The following is a 25,300-nucleotide window of genomic DNA, read 5'->3' on the forward strand; positions in this document are numbered from 1 at the left end:
TTGTTTTTGTTGTTTACTTCTTCTTCGTTTGTTGATCAACAACATTCGACCGATGACTGTGATGATGACGACGAAATCTTTTTTATTTGATTTGATCGAAAATTCCTAAAGAAAACCATTAAAAAAAATTCAAATGATAATGGCCGATGGAGCCGAAGAAGGGTATGTTGTTTTTGTTGTTGAAATTTTTCCCAAAATTTTCAATTTTTTTGATGTTTTCCAGAAAAATTTTTGTCGGCGGTCTTAGCTGGGAAACAAACGAAGGTTTGATTCGGTGAAGTTTTTGTTTCGATTCAATTTTGTTAATTTTCGTTATTCTTCCAATTGAAATATAGAAAAATTACGTAATTATTTTGGTGAATTTGGTAATGTAACCGAATGTTTAGTGATGAAAAATCCGGAAACAGGAAAATCACGTGGTTTTGGTTTTGTTTCATTTTTAGAACCAAATTCTGTACAAAAAGTTTTGGATGTTTCAAATCATCAATTAGATGGCCGGACTGTAAGTTTTTCAGGGCATTTTTCGTTTTTTTATTCAACTTTGTTTCTGTTGTTGTTGCAGATTGATCCAAAAGAATGTAATCCACGTACAGCATCTGCAAAATTTCATAAAGATTCAAATAATAAACAAGCGAATTTATCGAAAATTTTTCTTGGTGGCTTACCACCGAATATAACCGAAACAAATTTGAAAGAATTTTTTAGCAAATATGGAAAGGTAACCGAAGTAATCATCATGTTTGATCAGGAAAAGAAAAAATCCAGAGGTTTGTTTTTTTTTTTGTTTTTTTTTTTTGATTTTTAATTTCTAGTTTTAAATTCTTGAAAAAATCATCTTCGATTTTAATTTACGTTAACGTTTTATAATTAAAATATTTAGTTTATAACTTTTAAATTAGAAATAATCATTATATTAGATGTTTTTCCGATTTAACCCTTTTTTAACTTTGTATTTTTTCTTTGTAAATTAATTTTAAATTTTTATTTTCTTTAAATTTTTTTCTTGACCACTATTTCTACTCGAAATGATTTTTTAAAAATGATTGTTTTTTTTAAAATATAAATTGCACCCATGAATCGCTTACCACCACCACCACCGGTTGCTTGTGATTTTGATGATTTTAGGTTTTGGATTTCTTTTGTTCGACAATGAAGATTCGATTAATAAAGTAGTTTCCGAACATTTTGTTACCATCAATGGCAAACAGGTTATTATATCTCTATAAATATTTATTTTTATTTATTTTTACTTCTAAAATAATCTTTAAATAATTAGTGTGTTTGTATTTGTAAACAATAATTTTATTTATAATTACTGTAATTAATTAATAATACTGATAATAATAGTGATAATATGCATGTCATCCCTTTTTTAATTATTTTAATTATTGTAATTAGTATAATTAAAAACTAGTTATTAATTAATTGTAAATTAATTATAATTTTAGTTGATAATAATAGTAATTAATGTAATTGTTGATGTTAATCTTTTCTGTTTGGTTACACATTTGTGTGTGGATATAGATTTATTTTTATTTTTATTTTTTTTACTTTGAAAAACATTTTAGGTAGAAGTAAAACGTGCCGAACCACAACCAAATAAATCTGGAACACCAATACAAAATGGTTCACCACATCATCATGGTGGTATGATTAGTGGTCAACCATCGATACCTGTTACCGGTATTGTTCCGGGTACAGGTATTCCAACGATGCCTTATTTTTTAACACCACCACCACCACCACAATCATGGCCACAAGCATTATGGCCCCAGACACCTGTTGCTCCATCTCCATCAATGATGAATGGTGGTATATCTAATATATCCGGTAATAATTTTCATCAAACATCACCTGTTGTTGCTGCTGCAAATTCGATTGCATGGAATCCAGTAACAGCTGCAGCTGCTGCTGCAGCAATAGCTGCAACAGCCGCTACTGGACCACCAACAGCGGCAACAAATTGGGCTCCATATGGATCATATCCAACATTTCCACATGGATGGCCAATACCAATACCTACCGGTAATGTCAATATGCCTAGTCTATATGGTGGTAATCTGCCACCATCATCAACAACCCCGATACCAACACCGATTGTATCAATGCAGCAACAACAACCGCCCCCATCGATAACACCGCATCAACAACATCATCATCCAGCAATGATACCATCTCCTTCCGTAATTGGACATACATTTCAACAACAACAACATCAACCACCGCAACAAATAACAAATTTTCTTCCACCAACATCACCAATTCATCATAATAATAATATGATACCAATGATGAATCCTCATTATCATCAAGCTAATGGTGGTAATTCGACTATTTCAACAGCCGTATCAACAGCAATTATTCCAAATGCAATTGGTCAAACTTGTAAGTTTTTCTATTGAAATCCAATGATCATTCATAAAATCGGTTTTTTAATCTTTCGATACCACCAAATATAGCCATTGGAAATTATCATCATGAAACAAATAGCTATAGTGTTTCGCAAACACATCAACAACAACCTGTTGGTGGTATGAATATAGCCAATATTTATAGACCGCCACCAACAATATCGACCGACACTAATTATCAATATCCTTTACCTGTTACATTGAATAATAATAATACTCATCAGCAACAGCAATATCATCATAATCCAGTAGCAGCAATAGCAAATTCAATGAATGTAACAGTACCATCATCATCATCATCAGCACAATCGATTCCTTCAGTATCATCTGATTATATCATTAGTGGTAATGGTAATGGTAGTGGACCGATAACAACAATGATAAAATCACCAAATATGATTAGTGGTGTTATTAATCCAATTAATGCATATAATAATCAACAGCAACAACAACAATCATTTCATGGATCTCGAATGAATTTACAATCGCAATCACAGCAGCAACAACAACAGCAATCATCAACAATGCAGAATCAAAGTTATCATCCATATAGACGATCTTAATTTTCTTGGAATAGAATTTAGTTATATATTTTTGTAAACATTTTGTTGTTGTTGTTTTCGGATTTGTAATAAGAGTTTTATTTCAATTGTTATTTTGATCCAGAATCCACTGTCTTTCGTTTTTTTTTGAATATGTTTTTTTTTCTACAAACAAACGAAAGCCACGCATTTTGCAGAGGATTTCTCTGCGTTTTTTTCTGTTTGTAAAATTAAAAAAAAAGATTTTTTTTTTGTAATTAAAAAAGTGAAATTACAAGTTTTGTGTAATTTTATTTATTTCAAAATATCAAAATTATAAAAAAGGAGAGAAAAGCTGTTGTTGTTTCGATTCTCTTTGATTTGTTTAAAGTTTAGTTTTAGCAAAACCAACTCGTTGTTTACCATAATCAAATTCAGTATAATAATAACCGATAAAAACATCACCCAAAATCCAAAGATTACCAATTTGATCGGGTAAACCGATAAATGATGATATACAAACTTTTTGTCCCATTGTTTCCATTTTCATAACATATTGTTCAGGGGTTAATGGAAAATTTTTACCACCAATTTTGAATATAATATTCGGTAGATTATCAATCGTCGAACAATTAAATGTATAGATTCCTTTGATTGGACCAAAAGCACCCAGTGCTTTATTCAGGTGATCAATTTCTTCATGTGGACCACCAATCAATGATGTACCTGTATCAGCAATCGCTTGACAACCATATTCACAAAGATGACCAACAATTTTATCATTTTTATTTTCAATATTTACTGATGACATATTAAATTGCCAATAACCAATTTTACTCAATGGTACATAGGTAAATTCACCTTCATAATAATTTGGATCCGAACCACCGAATATAATTTCACCACCAATTTTTCCATTAACATCACGATTTAAATAGAATGAAAATACTGGATCTTTAACCAAACCTTGTTGGACCATATTACCGAAAACAGTTGGCACCTGGTCTTGGCTGATTGTTTCAAAACCTAAACCAAGTATACCATCAAATTTTGCAAAAATAAATGTAACGCCTGGTTCTTTAACAGCTTCGGCAAATGTTTGATTTTTAACACTTATTTCACCAATTTGGAGTGTATCGGTACTTAAAAAACCGGTCATACTACCAGTACCATAACGGATTTCAAATGCAGTACCATTTTGTTGATATGTAGTGGATTTTGTACTATCATATTTATTATGTAACAAACAAGCTACATTAGTATAGCTACATTTTTTCGATGGAACCCATAGGTTTGAACTGCCTGTATCGAATATTACCTATTAATCAGATTAAGGTAAACAGGGTTAAAATTTCAAAAAAAAATTAACAGTGTAAAGGGTTAATACAAACATTAAATTTTTGCGGTGGTGTCCCGATAGAAATTTCACCATAATATTGTGCATCAGCATAATTCGAAAGTGGTTCGGGAAATGGACCAAACGATGTTTTCCAATGATGAAAATGATGATCTAATAATGCTAATTTAAGATTTGAACCAACTTCCAACATACGTGAACGTAATGTTTGTTGACGATGTAATGGTATACGAAATAATTCCATTCCGTAAGCCATATTGACCACCATCAACAAGATGGTCAACGATAAAAGGGTTAATTTCATTTTTCTGATTGATTTGATTGAAAACGACAGCAGAAATTGGATCAAACGACGACGACGATGAATGAATGAAAAACAAAACAAAGAAAAATGCGTTGTAGAAATTTTGATTTTTATATCAAGGATTTGGTTTGGGTGAAAAAATTTTTCTGTTTGTTGATTTTGATCATTGATTATGGTAATGGTAAATGTTGATGTGGATGTGTAAATGTGGATGATGATTATCAGTGAAAATATTTTACTGTTGTTGATAAACAATGTTTGAAATTAGCTGTCGCTGATTGTTTGTTTGTTTATTTGTTTGCTATTTCTTCTTCTTTCTTTTTGATTTTGAAAATGATGATAAAAATATGAAGAAATATGATCATCATTGACAAAATACACAGTTCATGACAACCGACCACAGTAACAACAACAACGACGACGACGACGAAATTACAAACTTTTTTTTATTTATTTACTTTTAGTTTTGAAAGAAATCCAATAAAAAGATAATTAAAAGGCAATTAAATCTAATCAATTAATAATGAAACAAAATATTTCAATATCGATTGCTAATCGATATTGATTGATTTGATTTGTGGAATTTTTTTTCTTCTTCTTCAACGAAAATGATGCCATAAGAAATTAGATAAAAGGATTACCACAATCGTTATTAGCTTAATGTTGCCTATAGAAAAAAACGATGAACGACAACAAAAAAAAAATCGATTAATCGCGATTGTAGTTGTTTCCCGATTGTAGTTGATTGTTTGGTGGTTGTTTTTTTTGTTCATATTTCTCGCCAATTAACAGATAAAAGATGTGATTATCATTTGTAAAGAAAATGTAACAACAGAAAAACGTTTTTACCAAAAATCATTATTATTCTTGTTTATAATGATGACCTGTGTAAGTGGAAATAGTAAACAAAAGTGATGGACGATTTTTTTTGTTCATCACCATCATAATAATCACGATAATCGATCAATTTTTTTTTGTTGATTCTTTTGAACTGTCGCCCATCACTATCGATTATAATCGATAATCCATTTTCTTTTTTGTTGATAAAATTAGATAATTGATTTGATCTTTATTGTCTGTTGTTGTTGGTGGTGGTTTGATCTTTTTTTTTCTTTATCGCTTCCGTTTGACCAACAAAAAATTTGACATTAGAATTGATCGATACAATCGATTATTATCGATCAAGATCGATTGTATCGATTGAATGTCGATGACATTTATGGTAATACGCAAACACACATTTGATATCGGAAACAAAACAAAACAAAATAAAAAAATCGATCCTCAATAATCGATCGAATCGATTGATCGATCAATCAAATTTAAAAAAATGACGAAAGAATCGATAACAAAAAAGCAAAAATTGGCCTTTTTTCTTCGTTTTTCTTGATTGACATTCATTCAAAAATGTTCGAACAAAGATCATTTGATTGATTGATTGATTGATCGATGATTATTCATCAATCAATCAATCAATCATAATTTTTTTTGTGACTTATATAATCATCATCATCATCAACGAAAACAGCAACGAAACAAAACGAAGTAGAAAAAGGATTATATAAAGGTCATCATCACGATGATGATATCGGTTTTCGCTTTGTGATCATGATATAATCTCTCTCTCCCTCTCTCTTCTTTGATATCTTCCGATATTACATCCGAACAAACAACAACAACAACAACAACAACAACAATGTTATTCGAATCGAATAACAACAACAACAACAAATCATAAGGGTGATGATCACGTTTCATCAAAGAGATGAGGATGATGACGATCACTATCATCATTATCATTGACATTCATGTTTCTGAATGGATCTGTCATCAGTGATCAGTGATCCATGATCCATGATCCATGATCCATGATCAACTACCGATGATAATTAGGGCAATCATCTGCGTTGATGAGAAAATTTCCATAAATTTTTTTAATGACGGAAAAGAAGAAAAAAATTTTTTCGGAAAAAGAAATTCGAACGTTTTTTTTAAACACACACACAGATTCATAAACAGCGTAAACCATTGATTAATTAATTCAAAATTTCATTTTCGGTTGTTTTTTCGACATTTTTTCTTCCATTCAATCAATACATTTGTGATGATTGATTTGATTGAAAAATGAAAAGAAAAAAAAAATTTCACGAATTTAAAAACATTTTGGGATCATTATCATCATCATCGACATCATCATATTTCAAACATCAACAAAAAAAATCAAAAATCAAAAACGTGATAACATCACCACCATCATCAATTCTAAATGATGATGATTTCTCTCGTATCATCACCAATTTTTAATTCACATCAACAACAACAACATTATCGAAATGGTGGCCACACATTATCGCTTCAGGATTTTTTTTTTTAAATAGACATTTTTCAAATGTTTTCATCAAGAAGAAACTATAACACCAACTATGTAATTAAAGAAAAGATTTTTGAAAGTTTTGAAAATTTCAAAAAAAAACTTCAAAGATAAATTCGATCATTCGCATTGTTTATCTTTTCTTTTCTTTTCCGTTTCTTGCTCACTTTCTCGAACGCCATTCATATACAATGTATGTTTTCGAATGTTCGAATATCCCCGACCAAATTTAACCGAATTAAAATCGGAAAAATCCCAAATCGATAATCATTTTAATTAAGGTAATTTTTTCTTTCGTTCGTTTAATCGATCTTTTTACTTTTACTTTTTTTCATTCATTCATTCAAAAAGATAGAAGAAGAAAACCTGCTTTAATCATCATCATCATCAATTGATGCGGTACAAAACGATTACAGAAACATCGTCGTCGTCGTTTATCTCCAAATGCACGAACATCATTCATTTTTCTCTATAATGTTTTCTGTTGTCCACAAATCATCCCAATCATCATCATCATCATAATTATTAATTAGATTTCCGTAAAGATTTCCGTTATTCATTTTTATATTCAAAGATCAAAGATCAATGAAAAAAAACGATGCAAAAAATGATTAATTATTTCACTCAATGAAAATTGAATCATTACACACACACACACACAGAATAGCCAATCTATCGCAACAAAAGGTGGTCGGTAAACATTCAATTTGGGGTGGGATTATTTCAAATTCAATCAATGAAAACAAACAAAGAGCGGTTTTTCACTTTCAACAGAAAAAAATTAAAAAAAAAAACAACGAAAAAATGTTTGACCAAATCATCATTGTTTTTTGATTTTTTGATTTCATTTTCAATCAGAAAAAAAATCCAACTGTTTTGCATTATATAATTGATCGTCGTCGTCGTCGTTTGATCGTTGACCTAAACACTCTGTTGGACACACTGTTGGTCAGTTAATCATCATTGTTTTTTTCATTGAACTTTTTCACATTCATTCATCATTGTAGCGTGATTTATGCCACTGGGGAAGAAAGAAAAATAGACCGAAAATGATTCCGATGATAATGACATTTTTGTTGCTGAGAAATACTGACCGAAACAAACATAGATTCCATTGATTGATGATGATGAATGTCAATGGCAACAACAACAAAAAAAAATGTTCCATTTTTTTTTCTTCCATCGAAAAATTCTATTTTTCCCAACGATTATGGTGGTCTATTTTCATTTTTTTCAAGAAAAAAAAATAACTTTGATTTTTCATTTTTTGAATGTCAAGTCCGTTCATGAAAAAACAACAACAAAAATATCTTCAATATTGTTCCAATAAATGATCTATTCGTAACTGACGTAACGATGGTAACGTTTGTTTTGGACAGCAATTTCGAACGTTCGAACATTCGAACATTCGAAAAACATTCGAAAAAAAACAGGAAAATTCGTTCCATGATCATCATCATCATTATCGGTCAAAATTCAGCAAAAAAAAAGTGGAAAAAGTAAGTAAAAATCTCTTTTAGAGATTAATTATATTCAGTTTTTTTTCTACTTTTAATCCAGAAATTAATGATGATGATGATGAAAGTGTTTCCGCTTGAAAAAATCGTGTGTGTGTGGGTCGATCATTAATATCTGAGCATCCGTCGTCCAAATGGTTTATCTCATCATCATCAATTCATTTTCATATCAAAGAAAGAAGAAAAAAATCAATGAATAAAAAGTGTTAAAAAACACACACTAACAACAACACTACCGAAATGGATTGATGATTGAAAAAGAAAGAAAGATTTACACTTGAATCGTGTTGTTGTTGTTGTTGTTGAATTTGATTAAACAAACAAACAAACAGAAACTTGTTGATCAAATCAACATCCTATTTGGATGAAATTTTTTTTAATTATTTTCATCAATCAAGATTGTTGTTGTTGTTGTTGTTTTATTGACAAACATCCTTTTGGACTAATTTTGTTTTCAAAAAAAAAAAATTATTGAAAATCTCAAGATTAAACGAACGAACTAAAGTGTTAGTTTGATGGACAACAAACAAACAAACAACAACAGCAAAAATCAATTTGCAATTTGCAATTTGCAAGAAAAAAAATCTCATTAAATTCAATCTAATTGGATTTTTGATTCAAGAAGCAAGTAAGCAAAAATCGATAATTTTTTCGATAAAAATCAATAAATTTTTTTTTTTTGTTGTTTTTCGATTTTTGTGAAAACAATCTTCGACAATCATCCCAGCAACATATCCGGCCATCATCATCATCATAATCGAAATATTTTGTTGACACAAACATTAAGATTCTTTAATCAATATAATAAGATCATAATTAGATCTTTATAAGAAATGATCATTATAATGATGGTGATTACCAAGTTTTTTTTTGTTTCGTTTCGAGATCGAAAAAGATTGATGCGGATGATGATTTCTACTTCTGCATCCAAATAATTAGATTGAGTATTGATGATGATGATGGAAATTTTTTTGCTGCTGCTTCAAGTTTGACTTTTTTTTCGTACAAAAAACAACAAATTGAATGATGAGGATGATGATCGGCAAACGACGAAAACAAGGAACAAAAAACATATTCGAAACAACAAAATTAACTCGTTCAGCTCGGTTTGGGTGGAAATAGTTTAAAATTCGAATCATTCGATTTACAGATCAAGTTTTAACAAAAAGTGTGATCAACGATAATGATGATGATGATGATCAGCAATTAACCTCAAAAATTTTAGTTTCATTTTAGTTTAATGATGTTGTTTAGTTGATCCAGAAAAACAACAACAACAACAACGATGACATGATGATAAACAACGTGTGTTTTGTACGAAAACGAACAAACCAAAAAAAAAAAAACAATCATCATTTGTTTCTGGATCGATAAAATCATCATAATTTGACAGTCAATTAAAGTTACAAAACATGGCAAAGACCTGTAAACAAAGACATCATCATCATCATCAGACGGCAGCTGATTTTGAAAATTTTGTTTTTTTTTCAAAATTTTGTGGAAAAAAAACAGCAGCCAAAATTTCATTTCATTTTATCTAATCTTATCACCTAGATCGGTTATTGGTCGATGGTTCGTGGTGGAATGATTCGTCGTGATAATATCATCATCATCATGTATCGATTGTATGAAATCTTTACGGGAAATTTTCCCTGTTTCAATTTTTCTTTCCGACAAATTAATGCGATGTTGATGTTGATGATGATGATCAATTTTTTTTCGAAAACAAAACGAACCCTGGCCAAACGAAAAAAAAAATTGCTTGGAATCTTTTTTTTGAAAATATCGATCAATCGACAAAAACTTTTCAAAAAGATTGTCCGAAGGCAGTTTTGTTCCCATCGGGCAAATCCAAATTTAAAAATGGTAACAAAATAACCATCATCAGTTTTATCGGTGTGGCCAGAAAATTTTCTAAAAATAAATAATTTTTTTGGGATTTTGATTTCGATGCTTAAACAAAAAAATTATCGAAATTAAGTTTTTCATCATAATCATCATCGGCAGCAGTAGTAATTTTGTAAACAACAACAATCCCTACCTTTTTTAAAATAATTAATTCCCACTAAATCAAACGAAGAAAAAAAACAAATCAGACGCACACACGATATTCGAGTTTCCAAAAAATTTTTTGAAAATTTTTGTTTCAAAAATGCATGTGCTTTCCTGTGAAAAAACACACATGACATGACAATTTTGTGTTTGTGTTCCTTGTTTTTTTTTACAGAAAAAAACAAAAATGATAAAATCCTTTTTAAAATTCATCAATTCAATCATTATGTAATGATGATGATGATGTTAATTATCATTTTTTTGGAGACATTCATATAATCCGTATGACGTAAGTTTTCATTTTAATCATCATCATCTAATGGGATGTTTTTTTTTCTTGAAAATAAAAGTAAAATGAAAATGAAAATAACTAATCAAGGAAACACTGATGAAGATGAAATGACAACAACAAAATGAGCGACAAAAAAAAAAAACTAAAATATCATCATTTTTATGGAGAGGATATTTTAATCTGACGGTAGGAAATGATATGGAAAAAAATATGTCAAAGAAAAAATAAACAAAAAAATACAGGAAGCTATTTTGTTGTTGTTTTTGTGATTACATAATTTATTTGGAAAAAATTTTAAAATTTTTGAAATTTTGAAATTTTGAAATTTTAAAAATTGAAAATTGAAGAGAAGGAAAGGATTGGTGGATTTGGTAGCGCAATTCTTTCACAAAAAAATGTTCAATGTTAATCGCGCTTGATTGCAGAAAAAAAATTCTTTTCTTCCAAACAAAATCAATCAATCGATCGATCGATCGATCGATTCAAGATCATTATGATGATGATCGAGACTTTATTTTTCTCCCGAAAAAAAAAATCTTTTTTTTTCTCTTAAAAAGAAAAAGAAACCGTTGTTGCTTGGTTACCATTGACATTCTTTTCTTTTTTCTTTTCTTCGGTAATCGTTTTTCTCTGCTGTTGTTTGTTTGTTTATTTGGGATGTTTCAAGATTTGCATTTTTTTCCATTATTCAATTTCATTCACCGCATTCGTCTTTATCATCATCATTATTCGGGTGAACTGAATGAAACACAGGCAGACAGATCAGATCAGATCAGAGCCAAAAAAATAGAAAGAGAAAGAAAGAAAAAAGTTTCCCGATTTAGCATCATCATCATTTTCATTCATCGTGTTTTTTTCATTTAAATGAAAAAATCCATGCTAAAAAAATCGTTTTTGGATATGGGAAAAAAAACAAAATTCATAAATGTGATTTATATTCTTCTTTTCGATACAATCGATTAAAAGAATCGATTGTATCGAATTACCAATCGATGATGATCATCAATTTTTTGATATGTAAGAAAAAATTCAAATGGCCCTCGGCTGCATCATTAGCTGTCCAGGTAATGAAAGGGGAGAAATATGAACAAAACAACTTTTGCAGCCTAGTTTTATCAGAAATCATTTTCGATTTTCGATTCATCAATTGCCCGCAAACAATAATTAATCTAATTTCTTTCAAAAAAAAAATCAAAAATCAAAAATCAAAGGTGTGTGTGAATTGAGTGCTTTGAGATCATCAAACTTTTCAAACTACTACCATCATCATCATCGTGAATGGATGCTAATCATATTTATCAAAAAATTTCTGTTTTTGTTTTGATTTTTTGATTTTAAATTATGATAATTAGTTTGGAAAGGATGTGTTTTGCTGCTGCCGTTTTGCTGTTGTTTTTGAAAAAACCAGAAAGCCAAGAAAAAATGTGAAAAACCAGAAACATGTTTTTTATTTTTCTGGATGTTGTATGAAACTTTTGCCTGTAGGAGTTGTTTGAAGGTGTTTGAATTTCACTCATTGAATCGAGTCATTCAACTTTTGTTGTTTTGATTTGATTTGATTTCCTTCCGAGGAAAATTTTTAAAATTTAATTTTAAATTTTTTTTTTTCTTTCAAGAAATTTTCTCGAAATGAAAAATGACCAAAACACAACCCCTTCTTCTTTTTGACCAAATTTAGCTGATTTCACCCCCCCTACAAAAGAACAAAAACATCTTTCCCTTTTCGAATGAAATTTTTGATTGAAATTCACCATTGTCTTTGGTGGTTTTTCGATCAGAATTTTCTTTTTTCTTGGTGCTGTCCATCACCATCAATGAATTGATGTGACTCTCACGCTTTTCCATTCATCAAAAAAACCAAAACCAAATCAAGTTTCGAGGTTTCGAGGCTTTGGTTTTTCATGACGAAAACAAAGCAAAAAACGGTTTGGTTGACCGAGTTTTTTTTTCTTCCACCATCCATTCTTTCATTCACCATAATCATCATCCAAAGATTTTTTTCTTTTTCATTTCAAACAAGAAACATTCTTCTTTTCTCTCTTTATTCATTCGATCATTCATACAAAATTCATATTTCAAGTTTTTTCTTCTTCATATTCCCCCCACTTTTCCTTTTTTCCCCCTTATTTCGATCAAAAGATAATTTCTTCTTCTTCTTCTTCTTCATTCACTGGGTCAGCTATTTACACCCGATGATGATGATGATTTTTTTGGGTATTACTCTCACTATCTAGGTGGTTTTTTTAGTGGTGGAAAAATTTTTGATTCAACCAAATGTTTGTTCTCATTTTTTCGGACTGCCGCATCAATTTTTTTTCTTTGCTATTTCGACTTCGACTGACCGCAGGTTTCTCTTCTTCTTCCGAAAGAAAAATTCTCTCTTTTTTTTCGTTTCTTTAAAAATTCATTCAAGTTTCTCTTCTTTTTTTCTTTCGCCACCAACACTATTTCTACATCAATGAATCTCAAGGATCATCCATCCATAATGATGTATCACCACCATTATCATCATCGAATGGATCATTTCTTACTTTCTTCTTTATTTTTATTTTTATAAAAATAAACAAAATAAATAAATAAACAACGAGAACGAGAAGAAGATGAAGAAGAAAACGAACATATAAATAGAAGTAAAAATTTATTCATAATCTTTTTATCCCGACTTTTTTGTCCAAATAACAACAACAGCAACGTTATTTTTTTCAGTTTTTCTTTGTGTTTGTGTCCACGATTTCATTGTGATGAATTAGTGATGTTTGTGTAAGTTTTTTTCTGGTTTTCTGGAAATTTTCTTTCGTTTTTCTCGGTTCAATTCAGTGCTTTTCAAATCCCAAAAAAATATTTGTGATTTTCAGTGATGTTTTTTAGTGTTTTATTTTAATTCTTATTTATTAATCCATTTTTTTCTTCTTTCATTTTTTCCTCCTCGCATATTATCCATCGCAAATCGGTGTGATTTCACGTCGATTTTTTTTCATCGAAAACAGTGATCAATAATTTTTCGAAACAAAAAAATTGTGAAATTGTAATCAATCCAAAATTTTCTTTTTCCTCAAAAAACAAATAATCTTTTTTTCCAAAATGAAATTCATAAACAATGTAAGTATATTTCAAGTGTATGAAATTTTTCAACAAAAAGTTCATCAAAAACTAATTCTTTTTCCTCTATTTTTTTACGAAAAAATTCTTGTTCATCACCACCATAATTCATCATCATCAAAGAATAAAATTGTAGCAAAAACAAGCTACATATCAATATTATTAATATTATTATCAATATCAAATAGTCATGCATATTTTTTAACCACTGATTCAATTGAACAAATTGAACAAAAATATGAAACAATTGATGATCATAATAATAATCAACAACAAGAAACAATGCAAGCATTAAGTAATGATCAATCAACACAACAAATTGATCAAGATAATTTACAACAACAACAACAACAACAAATAAATAATTTACAACATCAACAACAACAACAACAATTAATGATGAATAATCTGCATCAACAACAACAACATTCAACATTAACAATGAATGAACAAAATCGTTTAAATGAAATTTATAATCGTTTAGCAAATCAAGCACAATTAATACCAAAAAATTATAACGATGGCGGTAACAGTGTTAATGGTAATGATGAACAACAAGCATCAGCATCAAATTATGATGAACAACAACAACAACAACAAACTGCTGCATCATCACAAGCTGGTTATGGAATGTATCAACAAAATTCTGAAGGTGTATCAAAAATAACACAAATTCCACAAGGTTCAATGTTTGCTTTCCCGGATAAAAATGGAAAATTAGAATTCGAATCAATGTATGCTAAACAACCATATTCAATTGTATTTCGTACACAATCAATGCCGGTTAAAATTAAACAACAACATCAAACATTACCGGCACCAGAAGTTGAATTTGTCCGTTCACAAGAAGAAGCACATCGTATTAAACATGAAGTAATACGGCCGGTTATACAAGAAGTTCATGAAATTATACAACCATATCGTCGTGTTGTACAAGAAGTACGTCCGGTTATTGAAAATGTTCATACTATTGTTGCTAAAGGTGAACCAAGACAAGGTGGTGGCGGAGGTGGTAATGGTGGAGGCGGTATGGGAAAAACAAGAGGTGGTGGAGGAGGTTATCCAGATAATATGAGCGGAAGTTATAGTGAACAACGTGTTAGATTTATGGCTATACCATCGGATGAAATGCCACCGCAACCGCAACCGCAACCGCAACAAAGATTACGTCATCAACGATCATCACCATATCCAACTGAATATCATCATAATAATCATCAACATTATTCGAAAAATTATCGTGGTCAACAATCATTCATCAGTGAATTACGGCCACAACGTTTTATTCAACGACGATATTGGGATCGATATTAAATCAATTGAAAATGAAGAAAAAAGAAAAAAAAAAAAGTATCGATAGTATCGATACAAACTAATCATTTTTTTTTTTGCATAACTATATTTTATCTATTTATAGATTTTTTTTTTCTCTACATATTTTATAAATAAACATTTCAAAAAAACGAAAAACTACAAAAAAAATGTAACCTTACTTTTCAACAGAAAAAAAATGGAAAAAATGAAATAAAAAATTGAAAAAAAGTATGATTTTTTGATCCGCATCATCGTCGAAAACACAACATCCATTCCAAAATCATCATCATTCTGACACCAAACATTTTTTACCAATTATTATTTTGTTTTTGTTTTTTTCTTCTTTCTTCAAAAAAAACATCATAACAAGATGGATAGAAAGATAATAATCATCATCATTATTTATAATCATTTTCCATGTAATCATTTTAATTTCAAACAAAAAAAATTTGAAATCATTACCGGACATGCAAACATGATGATGACCATACACAGAGTACATTACATTTCCCATTTTTTTTTTTTTGATTATAATAATCATCATCAAAATGTCGTCGTTGTTGTTTTCGGGGAAATTATTTACCATCCTTATTATTTCACGTCGCGTGCGTGTGTGTGTGTGTTGTGTGTATGTCATCATCATTCGGACATTGACTTCTTCATTCTTCTTATTTTGTTGTTGTTGTTTATTTCAAGAAAAAAGATTTAGCTTTTGCCAAAAGGAAAACTTACTACTTGTTTTTGGTTTTTTGGCTTCACACAACTGGACGAAAAACAAAAAATCAACTACTAAATTACCATCATTAAGCATTCTTTGTTTCAGAAACGAAACAAAAAAGATTGTTTTTTTTTCTTTCAAAGCAAAGAAAAAAACCAATAAAAAACGAATGAAAGAAGAATGCTTACAAAAAAAAAGATGTTTCACGCCATTCTTCGGTTGATGTTTTGTTTTAATTTCAAAAATTTTCACTTTCATTTTTTGTTTGTTTCATTCGTTTGCGCTCTATTTTTATATATAAAAACTTTTGGTTTTGATCGAATCAAATGATGGAACAATGTTGAATGAAGAAAAAAATGCTTTTTCTTTTCAAAACTGGATTTGTTTTTTTTTTGTTTTCATTTGTCTAATTTCTTTGTATTTCTTTTTTAAAAACGATTAAAAATCGAAGGAAATTTTTTTGAAAATTCAAAGAAATAAACCATTTAAATCAATACAAACCATTATGGAGAATATAATACAGAAGATTATCGATTAAAAGAGAAGGTAGAAAAAAACTACGGGAAAATACAGTCGAAAATCGGTTAATTTTTTTTCGGGATTAGATTTTCTTTAAACGATGATTAGTTGAACTAGTTTTCTTTTTCAAATAAAATTTCATATTTTCATTTCTCTCGTGCTTCAAGATAATTTGATTAACGAAAAAAAGTGGAAAAAAACCTACAAAAACAACAATAATGATGATGATGATCCGATTAGAAGAAAAACCAGAAAGCAAATTTGCATAATTTTTTTCGCTGGTTCAAGTATTTTTTTGGAATAAAATGATGCTAGCCTTTCATTTTTAAATTGGCGGGAAAATATTTGAAAATAAAATCAAGATTAAAATGAGTTGTGCGCATTCACTGTTACACTCTTTGCTTCAAAGCCAAACTTAAGGGAATGATTATTTTTAAGCGGAAATTTTTGAAAACATAACAATCGTCAATCAGCCACACTAGATGGCGTATGTGTGCGCAGCAAAATTTTTTCAAAATTACAAAAAAAAACTTCTCTTTTTTTTGCGACAAACAAAATCCGAAAAATAAATATATTCGGGACCAACACTTGATTTACTTCTAAAGAAGTGAAAAGCCATTAGTCACTAATGAGACAAATAAGCAAGCAAAACTTTAAAAAAAAATTAAGAGTGATTTAAATTTGTCGAACAAGGGGAGAAATAAAATCAAACGTCGATGATAAACTAACTGTATATTTTGGACAGGTATTATTCGAAGAAAAAAAAAATCTAAATCCACCTTGAAGGCATCTGTGAATGATAATAGCCATAGGCAATATTATCATTGAATTTGAAACGATAAAAACACGATTCGATCATTTTTCATTTTCAATCAATATTTCGAATTGGTTTTCTTTTTTGGACACATTTTATTTATTTTTATCCAAAATGAACGAAAAAAAGAAGAAATCCGGAGGCGAATAATAATAACCGAAAATTGAAATCAAAAAAACAACTCTGCAAATGAAGAAAAATTGTAGCATCACTTGATTTTGTTTTAAAAAAATTTGAAACAAAATTGAAACTTAAAATTGAATTTGTTGAAAAAACACTTGACTTGAATTGAATGAATTTTGTTTCAATTTTTTTCACTTTTCTCGTCAAAATGGGGAAGTTGTTGACTAAAATTTCATTTTAAATGATGATCATTGAACATTGATGGTGGTTGTTGACACTTTTTTGTTGATTGAAAATGAAAAAAAAATTAATTCAATTTGATTTGAATTGATTTTCAACACTTTTCATTCTCAAATTCATTTATGGAATGATAAAATTTTCACCCGTTGGCTAAATTCCATGTTGTTTCAAAGTTTTGTTGTTGTTGTCGATGTTTTATCATCATTAAACGAAAGTTCGGTGACCGAATTTTTGTTGTTTTCATTTACACAGACAGACACAACACACACTTCTCGAAAATCAATTTTGATCAACAAGTTGAACAAGAAAAAAATCGTTATTGATTGCAAACACACCAATCAATTAACTAAATTACGCTGTTTTTTATTTTTGTTGGTCAAATTTGATAAAAAACAAAACTGGACGATAAAAATCACGTTATAGTGAAAGAAAAAATGCTTTGGAAAGAAATTTTGATTATTTTTTCCGTCCAAAATTCAAAATATAAATCTTATTTCACAAAAAAAAAAAATTCGAATGTTTGTTATCATTCGAATTCGAACGGGAAAAAAATCGTTCGAATTCGAATGGTCCTGTTCAAAAACAATGTTTTCGAATGTTTTTTCATTTGCGTTCGAAAATTTATCCGATCGGATGTTTTTCTCAATTCGGATTTTTGATTTTTTGACTTTTGATTTTCTCGGTTTTTGATTTTAATTAACAAAAAACTTAATTGATTAATCAAAGTTCATTTTTTTCCATCAACAATTTTCCACAGTGTTCAAATTTATCGGGTCAAAAGTCAAAAGTTTTGCTGTTGTTGTTGCCATTCGAATCATGTGACCCGACCATAATGTGAAACGAAAATCTTGATTTTATTTTTCAAAAAAAAACAACAAAATTCAATTTCATGACATTCGGATTACGATGATGATGATCATAAGTGCAAAGAAAGATAAACAAAATTGTTTTTTTGAAATAAAGATTATCATCATCAACAAATAATCAAGATCAATGGAAATAATATCTCTGAGCGGGTTAAAAAAGTTTTTGTTGATAAAAGAAAGTTTACTCATCGGTAAAGAAAAAAGGAAAAGTAGATTGACCAGAAAATTTCTCAGAAGAAAAAAAAAACGAAAACTTTCTTTTCTAAAAACTTTCTTTCTTACCTGTTACTAATTATCATCCAGATGCTAAATATAAAAACATCAGAAAAAATGATGATGACATTCAGTTCATTTCAATTTTCAAATTAAATTTGATATGATGATGAAAATATCGATATTAAAAAAAATTTCCAAAAATAATTTTTCCATAAACTTTACCCGCAAACGAAATTAACCTGGATTCAAATAAATCAAACAATTTATTTTTGATCACCGCATCACTTGCAATTATATCGAGCTGGGATTATCACCTGAGCCGTCAAATGATTTTGTTTCAGGTAAAAAACGTTGTTTCTATTTCAGTTTTTTTTCCCCAATACCGATCAGATAAATTTTTATGCTCCTTGGACCATTGACCGAGAGACAGAAATAATCAGAAGAAAAAAAATTTTCCCGAAATTTTCACTTTCTAGAAATATTTCTTGATTACCGTATCAAATCTGATGATCAATGAGGATTTGATTTAAATTTAAATTTAACTTCTTCTTCTTTTATTTTCGTTACCAATCACCCTATTTAAATCGAAAAATGCATTACATAATCATCATCATCATCTTGTTGTTGTTAGTTTGATAGTGAAAACTTTCACAAAAAAAAAAAAAAAATTCACCGAATTAATTAAACATAATCCGAGGTTATGAAATGAAAAATTTTTTTCTTCTCCAAAATTAAACCGAAAAACTTTCCTGCCTTTAGGAAAAGTGTGTGGTTTTCAAACTTTTCCCTTTACTTTTCGGGAAAATTTCTCTCTCTCTCTCTCTCTCTCTCTCTTTTTCGGGAAGATCTAGATCACTCATTCTCTCTCCTTATATCTCACTTTGTTTTTCAAAAAAACGAAATTGAAAATTACAAAAAATTTTCACGATTTAAACTAAATAATAACCTGAATTTGTTTACTGAAACTTTTCATTTTCGTTCGTTTTTTTTGAATACCATTTCATTTTCCCTACTTTTTTTCAATGATGTTTTCTTTTCTTTTTCTTTTTTCGCAGATCAGATCTTGACACTTTACTTTTGAATCCTCTCTCTCTCTCTCTCCCATTGAGAACCTTTGACTCTTTTTTTTCAGCTTAAATGAAAAGATGTTTTTTTCAAAGTTGAACTATAAGTTGAAGCAAAAAAAAATGTATCAAACAAATTTTTCAGTGATGATAATGCCATGTATAAAAAGGCTTTGGTGATTTAGTTTTTACGATTTGGTTTGGTCATTCATTCGATTTTGTGTGTCTGTGTGTCTATTTCAATTTCAAGTGTCATTATTCGGTGTATTTAGATTTTTGTTTGTTTTGAGTTCCGAGTTCCAAAAATTTTTTTTTTTTGAAAATGTTAATGTTCAAAGTATGTGTGATTGATTGGTGATGATTGGTGAAGAATTTCTTAATTTGTTAATCAATTTTTTTATTCTTTGATTATTCTTTCATTTTTTATAGATTTTATCATTAATAGCCACAATGTTGGCCGTAGTAGAATCAAAACCATATATGAATGCAATTAATGAAGCTGTTGCAATGTTAACGGCAAGTGGTCCAAACACTATTGATGGATCATCATCATCATTGATGACAAATCAATTAGATTCTGATCAATCATTAATGATGCCTGATTATCTGCAAACATCACCAAGTTATCAACAATCTGGTCCGGCACAAGTATCAGCAGCTGTACAAACAAGACGTACTGTTGAAGTTAAACCAGTAATGTTTCAATCCGATCCGGTTGAACCACATATTGTTGATGTTGAAGCTAGTGTACAACCAGTACAGGTTGTATTTCGTTCATCATCAAGCCCAGTTATGGTACAACAAGTACATACACCAGCACAACCAATTCATGTTGAACCAACTAAATCGGAAGATGAACCACATCGTGTACAACATCAAGTTATGCGACCAGTTATACAGGAAATACGTGAAATTATTCAACCATATCGTCGTGTTTTACAAGAAATTCGCCCAGTTCTTGAAGAAGTACGTACAGTTGTTGCAAGATCTGAAGGTGGTAGTAGTAGCAGCGGTGGTAATGGCGGTAATAATGGCGGTAGTGGGATAACTGTTTCCGGTGGTGGTGGTGGTGGTGAAGGTTCATATGGTCCATCCAGTTTAAATGCATTAATGATGGATGATTCATCAAGAAATAATGGTGGTCTTTATGCATCCGGTAGTAATCGTTCAACAATAAAATCATCATTCATTGGTGGTAATGGTGGCAGTAATGGTAATGGTGTTAAATCAATGATGCGTAAAAGTTATAGCCGTAGATCTGGTTCATCATTATTTAAACGGCCATCATCATCATCCGCATCCGCATCCGTAAAACCATCATTATTGTATAAAGATCGTGCACGACGATCATAAAATTTCGACAAGAAAATTTTTTTTGTAAATAATTTCATTATAATCAAACAAACAAAAAACATCAACACTAATTAACTAAAACAAGAAACAAAAAACTCCATTTTTTTTGCTTTATAATTAATCAAATTTTATTTAATTAGAAATAAAAAAAAATGAATTTTCATTTTTTCAATATAAAAATTCTGTTGTGAAATGATTTTGTGAGAACAAAAAAAAAAAAAGTTTTCAACCAAGTTTTTGTAATCAATTTTTTTTTCTTGAAAAAAATAATGGCTAATGAAACAACAAAATTATCGAAAAATATTCCACATGATGATAATGATAATTATGATGATGATTATGATGATAATGATGATGGACATGATAATAATAATAATTCCAATTCAAATCATCAACAACAACATCATATATCAAAATCATTATCATCATTTATAACACGTCATTGTTCAAATGATATTATACCGATAAATAGTTGGAAATTTCAGATAAAACCAATGTCAGCATTAGATTTATATGATAATGATCATATGATTTCAAGTCCAAAAAGTTCAGATGATTTAAAACATCAATTATGGTTACAACGACGAATGAATCGTTCGCTTGATGAATCGCTTGAAAAACTTTGTGAACAACCATCATCATCATCGTTAATACGATCACCATTATCACCACCATCCAAATATAATGAATTAATTGTTAAACGTACACAAAGTAAATTACGTGGTATTAGTATGCAATCAGTACGTAAAGAGATTGAAATTCATTCAAAAATTATTGCACAATCATCATCAACAACAACAACAACAACAACAACATCGAATTTAATACAATCATCATCATCGATAATATCGTTGGCCAAATTACGACAATCAATATCATTTTTGAAAGCAAATTCATCAAGTTTATTGAAAACAAATTCTTCATCATCATCGACAAATTCATCAAATTCATCAAATTTATCATCATCATCATTAACATTGATGAAAAATAAATTAAGTAAACATCGTTTTAAAAGTCCACGTCATCAATTAAATGGTTCATTAGTTGTTATTAATGTTGCGGAAGAATTGGATGATAATCAAAAGAAATAAATTTTTATTAAAGAAAATTCAAAAAAATAAAATTTAAAATTTGAAAAATAATTTTTACCTGAAAAAAAGAGGATATTTTTTTAGAATTCGAACGTGAATACCCATGAGTTCATTCGTTCGATCCTATTTACACCCAAACAAATTGTGCAATGTAAAAATAGCCAGTAAAATAAGCGTGTGTAAAGGAAATTTTTCTGTCGAATCATTCATTCATTCGAATATTTTGTTTTGTTTTCGAAATAATCTTTTTCAATCATTTTGTTGATTCTCTTTTTTTGATCATGGAACCAATCGATACTGTTGATGATAATGATAAATGGTTGGCTCATTTTAAACATTATCTATCCAAATCATCATTATTCATTGAACATAAATGTTCGAAATTGAAGAAAAATCATGATGATGCAATTAATAAAATTATCGATAATAATGGTGATGAATTGAACGAAATTTCCGTGGAAAAAATTACGAATACGAATTTGGATCAAAATAATCAGGATCGTGATACGAAAAAAATCGATAATCTTATCGATGATGATGATGAAATTCAAACGACCAAATCGAATGTTTTGGAAAAATCGAATGAATCATTATCACAATCGATCAAAGATTTGTTAATAATTTTGGATCAATGTAAGTTTGAAAAAACAAAATTTGTAAAATTTTTTACTAATTTTTCTTAAAAATCCTGATTAGCTATTAAAACATCACCGGTAAATGAAACTACCGTTATGAATAATGATGATGATGAATATAAATTTCATATTCAATCAAAAAATGTTGAAAAACCAATAACCATAACTGTATCGGATCAAAAGATTGGTAAAAAAATTGATAATTTTCTTCGTGTAACTGATTTCGAAGGATGTTTGGACATGGATGATGATGATGATTCGATGATGATTATTGATCAAGCTGCTGGTGGTGGTGATAATTTGAAAACATCCAAAACCAAAACAGCAGAAATAATTCGCTATGATCGAGATTTTCTTTTACAATTACGTTCGAATCCAAATCAGATTAATAATCAAGCGAAAAATCAAGAAAATTATTTAGAAAATTTAATGAAATCAACATTTGCAAAAGATTTATTCAATGCTCGTTTAAATTTATTTCGTTTTCATCAATAATTTCAATTTTCCATTGTAAAAAATTGCTCAAAATCACACCTGAACAAAAGAAAATCACACCTGAATGAAAAACCTTATGGCAAAAGAAATTTAATGTTTTAATTAATGACCATTATTATAATTGAAATTTGTTGTTGTTGTTACAAAAGATTGTTGTTGTTGATTGTCACAAAGAAGAAAACTATTACTATTCAATGGCTGTTGTTGCTGATTTTCAAAATTTTTATCATCCTGATCATTAATCCAATTTCGATCATTATCGATCGTTATTTGATCATCATCATTATTATTATCATTTGGAAAATAAACAAAACAACCAAGCAATTGTTTTAAACGTTTAAAATATTGTTGTAGATTTGGATATTTATCAAAATTATAATGATATTTTTCAGCAAATTCTAAACTACAATAAATAGAAAAATCAGCTAATGTAAGATGATTATCAACGAGGAAATTTGATTCGATTAGAATTGATTCCAAATATTCTAATGATTTATTAACTTTACGTTGTTTAATTGTATTCATAAATTTTGTTGTTGATGATTGATTATTTTTTCGTTTCTGATTATTATCATCATGATCATGGTCATGATGGTGATGATCATTGATCAATGGTATCATCAGATCGGTAATTGCACGATTTAAAACATTCAGATCATATTGTAATAGGCAATCAACACGGCCACGTTTTCTTGGTTCAACCGGATATATTGGATTATTTGGTGCATATTTATTGGCCATATAGGTCATAATAGCACGGCTATTTTGATGGATGGAAAATTTTTGGTTAGTGAGTTTTACTCGTTGTTTTGTTTGCTTTTTGAAGTCATTATTTACCTTTCCCAAAGAATAAAACCATTATCATTGATTGTTGGCAGGCAATGTTGTGGATTCATTTTAACAAACCAATCTTGTTTTTGTTCACCTTTCATCAGATCGATGATGATTAATTTTATATTAATTTGCATATAACGTGCTGCTATTATAACAGCTCTTGATGTTGGTGATATTGGTGCAACATATAAATCGATTGGTTTCATTCTTTGATCGATTGATTCTGATTTCGATTTTTGATTGGAAAAAATTTTCAAAAAGAATTCTCAGGCTTTTTTTTTGGTTACGATTTTCAAAAAACGCACCAACCATACCACAAACAACAACAGCAAAATCGTCAACAACAACCAAACGATTATCAACAGAATGAAAATTAATGAGCCCAAATAACAACAACAACAACAATCCCATAAAATATCAACTCATCAATCGTATCATGCCTAATCATCATCATTTGTTATCATCAAAAATTTTTTTCTCCATAGACATTATTGTTATGCTGCTGTTTGTTGTTTTTTCAAAAAAATGTATAAATTGTAGACATATACCGCCATCTATTGATTGTAAAACTTGACATAAATATGTTTTTCAGACGCAATAGAAAAAAAAATTCCTGTTCCAAATGATGAATGTGTAAGTGTCATAGGAGAAAAAAACCATACGATTATCAAATTAATGAGCCCAAAATTACAAAAAAAAAAACAACAACAACAATAACAACAATCCCATAAAGTATCAACTCATCAATCGTATAATGTTTAATCATCATTAAAAAACGTTGTTTACACAGAGAGAGCGAGACATATTTGGAGTATTGAAAAAATAAGAAAACCATTTTTATTACAACATCCGTGTCTTTTGATATGGCGCCTTTAATTAGCAAATGGAAAAATGTCAAGATTACACTGATGATGATAATGATGATAATGATTCTTTGATTATGACGATGATAATGACAATGGATGGTAATGGAAAGATTTCAACCTTATTTTTTTTGCTGATTCCGGATTTCGATGAAAATTTTTTTCTGGGTTGTTAAAAGGTTGAATTTTATGATTGGCAATATAAATTTAGAAAAAATAGCCAGAAAAGTA

At 29.2% G+C, this 25,300-nt stretch overlaps 7 protein-coding genes and 1 long non-coding RNA gene across 11 annotated transcripts; 6 read left to right on the forward strand and 2 right to left on the reverse strand.

The window, feature by feature from the left end:
- LOC113798315 (uncharacterized) lies at positions 1-3,079 on the forward strand. Its single transcript, XM_027348832.2, has 7 exons — positions 1-162; positions 224-264; positions 336-502; positions 563-767; positions 1,126-1,208; positions 1,569-2,385; positions 2,460-3,079. The coding sequence occupies exons 1-7, from the start codon at positions 134-136 to the stop codon at positions 2,972-2,974; spliced, it is 1,857 nt and encodes a 618-aa protein (XP_027204633.2). The 5' UTR covers positions 1-133; the 3' UTR covers positions 2,975-3,079.
- A 145-nt stretch (positions 3,080-3,224) lies between these two features.
- Positions 3,225-4,691, reverse strand: cathD (cathepsin D). Its single transcript, XM_027348841.2, has 2 exons — positions 4,324-4,691; positions 3,225-4,250 (listed from the first exon to the last, which is right to left on the reverse strand). The coding sequence occupies exons 1-2, from the start codon at positions 4,591-4,593 to the stop codon at positions 3,318-3,320; spliced, it is 1,203 nt and encodes a 400-aa protein (XP_027204642.2). The 5' UTR covers positions 4,594-4,691; the 3' UTR covers positions 3,225-3,317.
- Positions 4,692-6,103: 1,412 nt separating this feature from the next.
- Positions 6,104-10,710, forward strand: LOC142645805 (uncharacterized). 3 transcript variants are annotated; one of them, XR_012846859.1, is made up of 5 exons: positions 6,104-7,245; positions 7,316-7,912; positions 7,972-8,463; positions 8,525-9,109; positions 9,209-10,710. It is a non-coding gene; the product is annotated as an uncharacterized LOC142645805 (long non-coding RNA). The 3 variants fall into 3 exon arrangements; XR_012846858.1 differs by having other exon boundaries at positions 7,316-8,463; XR_012846860.1 differs by having other exon boundaries at positions 7,316-8,454.
- A 3,101-nt stretch (positions 10,711-13,811) lies between these two features.
- LOC113798319 (uncharacterized) lies at positions 13,812-15,403 on the forward strand. The gene is made up of 2 exons (XM_027348840.2): positions 13,812-13,924; positions 14,048-15,403. The coding sequence occupies exons 1-2, from the start codon at positions 13,907-13,909 to the stop codon at positions 15,236-15,238; spliced, it is 1,209 nt and encodes a 402-aa protein (XP_027204641.2). The 5' UTR covers positions 13,812-13,906; the 3' UTR covers positions 15,239-15,403.
- A 3,556-nt stretch (positions 15,404-18,959) lies between these two features.
- On the forward strand, positions 18,960-21,155 carry LOC113798322 (uncharacterized). 2 transcript variants are annotated; one of them, XM_075823132.1, is made up of 2 exons: positions 18,960-19,075; positions 20,228-21,155. In XM_075823132.1, exons 1-2 carry the CDS (start codon positions 19,061-19,063, stop codon positions 21,149-21,151), a joined length of 939 nt encoding a protein of 312 aa, XP_075679247.1. In that variant the 5' UTR covers positions 18,960-19,060; the 3' UTR covers positions 21,152-21,155. The 2 variants fall into 2 exon arrangements, with proteins under 2 accessions (XP_075679247.1, XP_027204644.2); XM_027348843.2 differs by lacking the exon at positions 18,960-19,075 and adding an exon at positions 20,004-20,135.
- A 212-nt stretch (positions 21,156-21,367) lies between these two features.
- Positions 21,368-22,293, forward strand: LOC113798329 (uncharacterized). Its single transcript, XM_027348849.2, has one exon. It carries the CDS (start codon positions 21,421-21,423, stop codon positions 22,240-22,242), a length of 822 nt encoding a protein of 273 aa, XP_027204650.2. The 5' UTR covers positions 21,368-21,420; the 3' UTR covers positions 22,243-22,293.
- Positions 22,294-22,410: 117 nt separating this feature from the next.
- Positions 22,411-23,481, forward strand: LOC113798325 (uncharacterized). The gene is made up of 2 exons (XM_027348846.2): positions 22,411-22,875; positions 22,939-23,481. The coding sequence occupies exons 1-2, from the start codon at positions 22,524-22,526 to the stop codon at positions 23,370-23,372; spliced, it is 786 nt and encodes a 261-aa protein (XP_027204647.2). The 5' UTR covers positions 22,411-22,523; the 3' UTR covers positions 23,373-23,481.
- Positions 23,438-24,634, reverse strand: LOC113798324 (glutathione S-transferase 1-like). Its single transcript, XM_027348845.2, has 2 exons — positions 24,210-24,634; positions 23,438-24,132 (listed from the first exon to the last, which is right to left on the reverse strand). The coding sequence occupies exons 1-2, from the start codon at positions 24,410-24,412 to the stop codon at positions 23,475-23,477; spliced, it is 861 nt and encodes a 286-aa protein (XP_027204646.2). The 5' UTR covers positions 24,413-24,634; the 3' UTR covers positions 23,438-23,474.
- Positions 24,635-25,300: the final 666 nt, after the last annotated feature.

Source organism: Dermatophagoides pteronyssinus, unplaced genomic scaffold (genome assembly GCF_027571235.1).
Source record: "Dermatophagoides pteronyssinus isolate colony J.1.1.1.1 unplaced genomic scaffold, Derpt_VIB-CSIC_2022.12 sq0024, whole genome shotgun sequence".
Lineage (NCBI taxonomy): Eukaryota > Metazoa > Arthropoda > Arachnida > Sarcoptiformes > Pyroglyphidae > Dermatophagoides > Dermatophagoides pteronyssinus.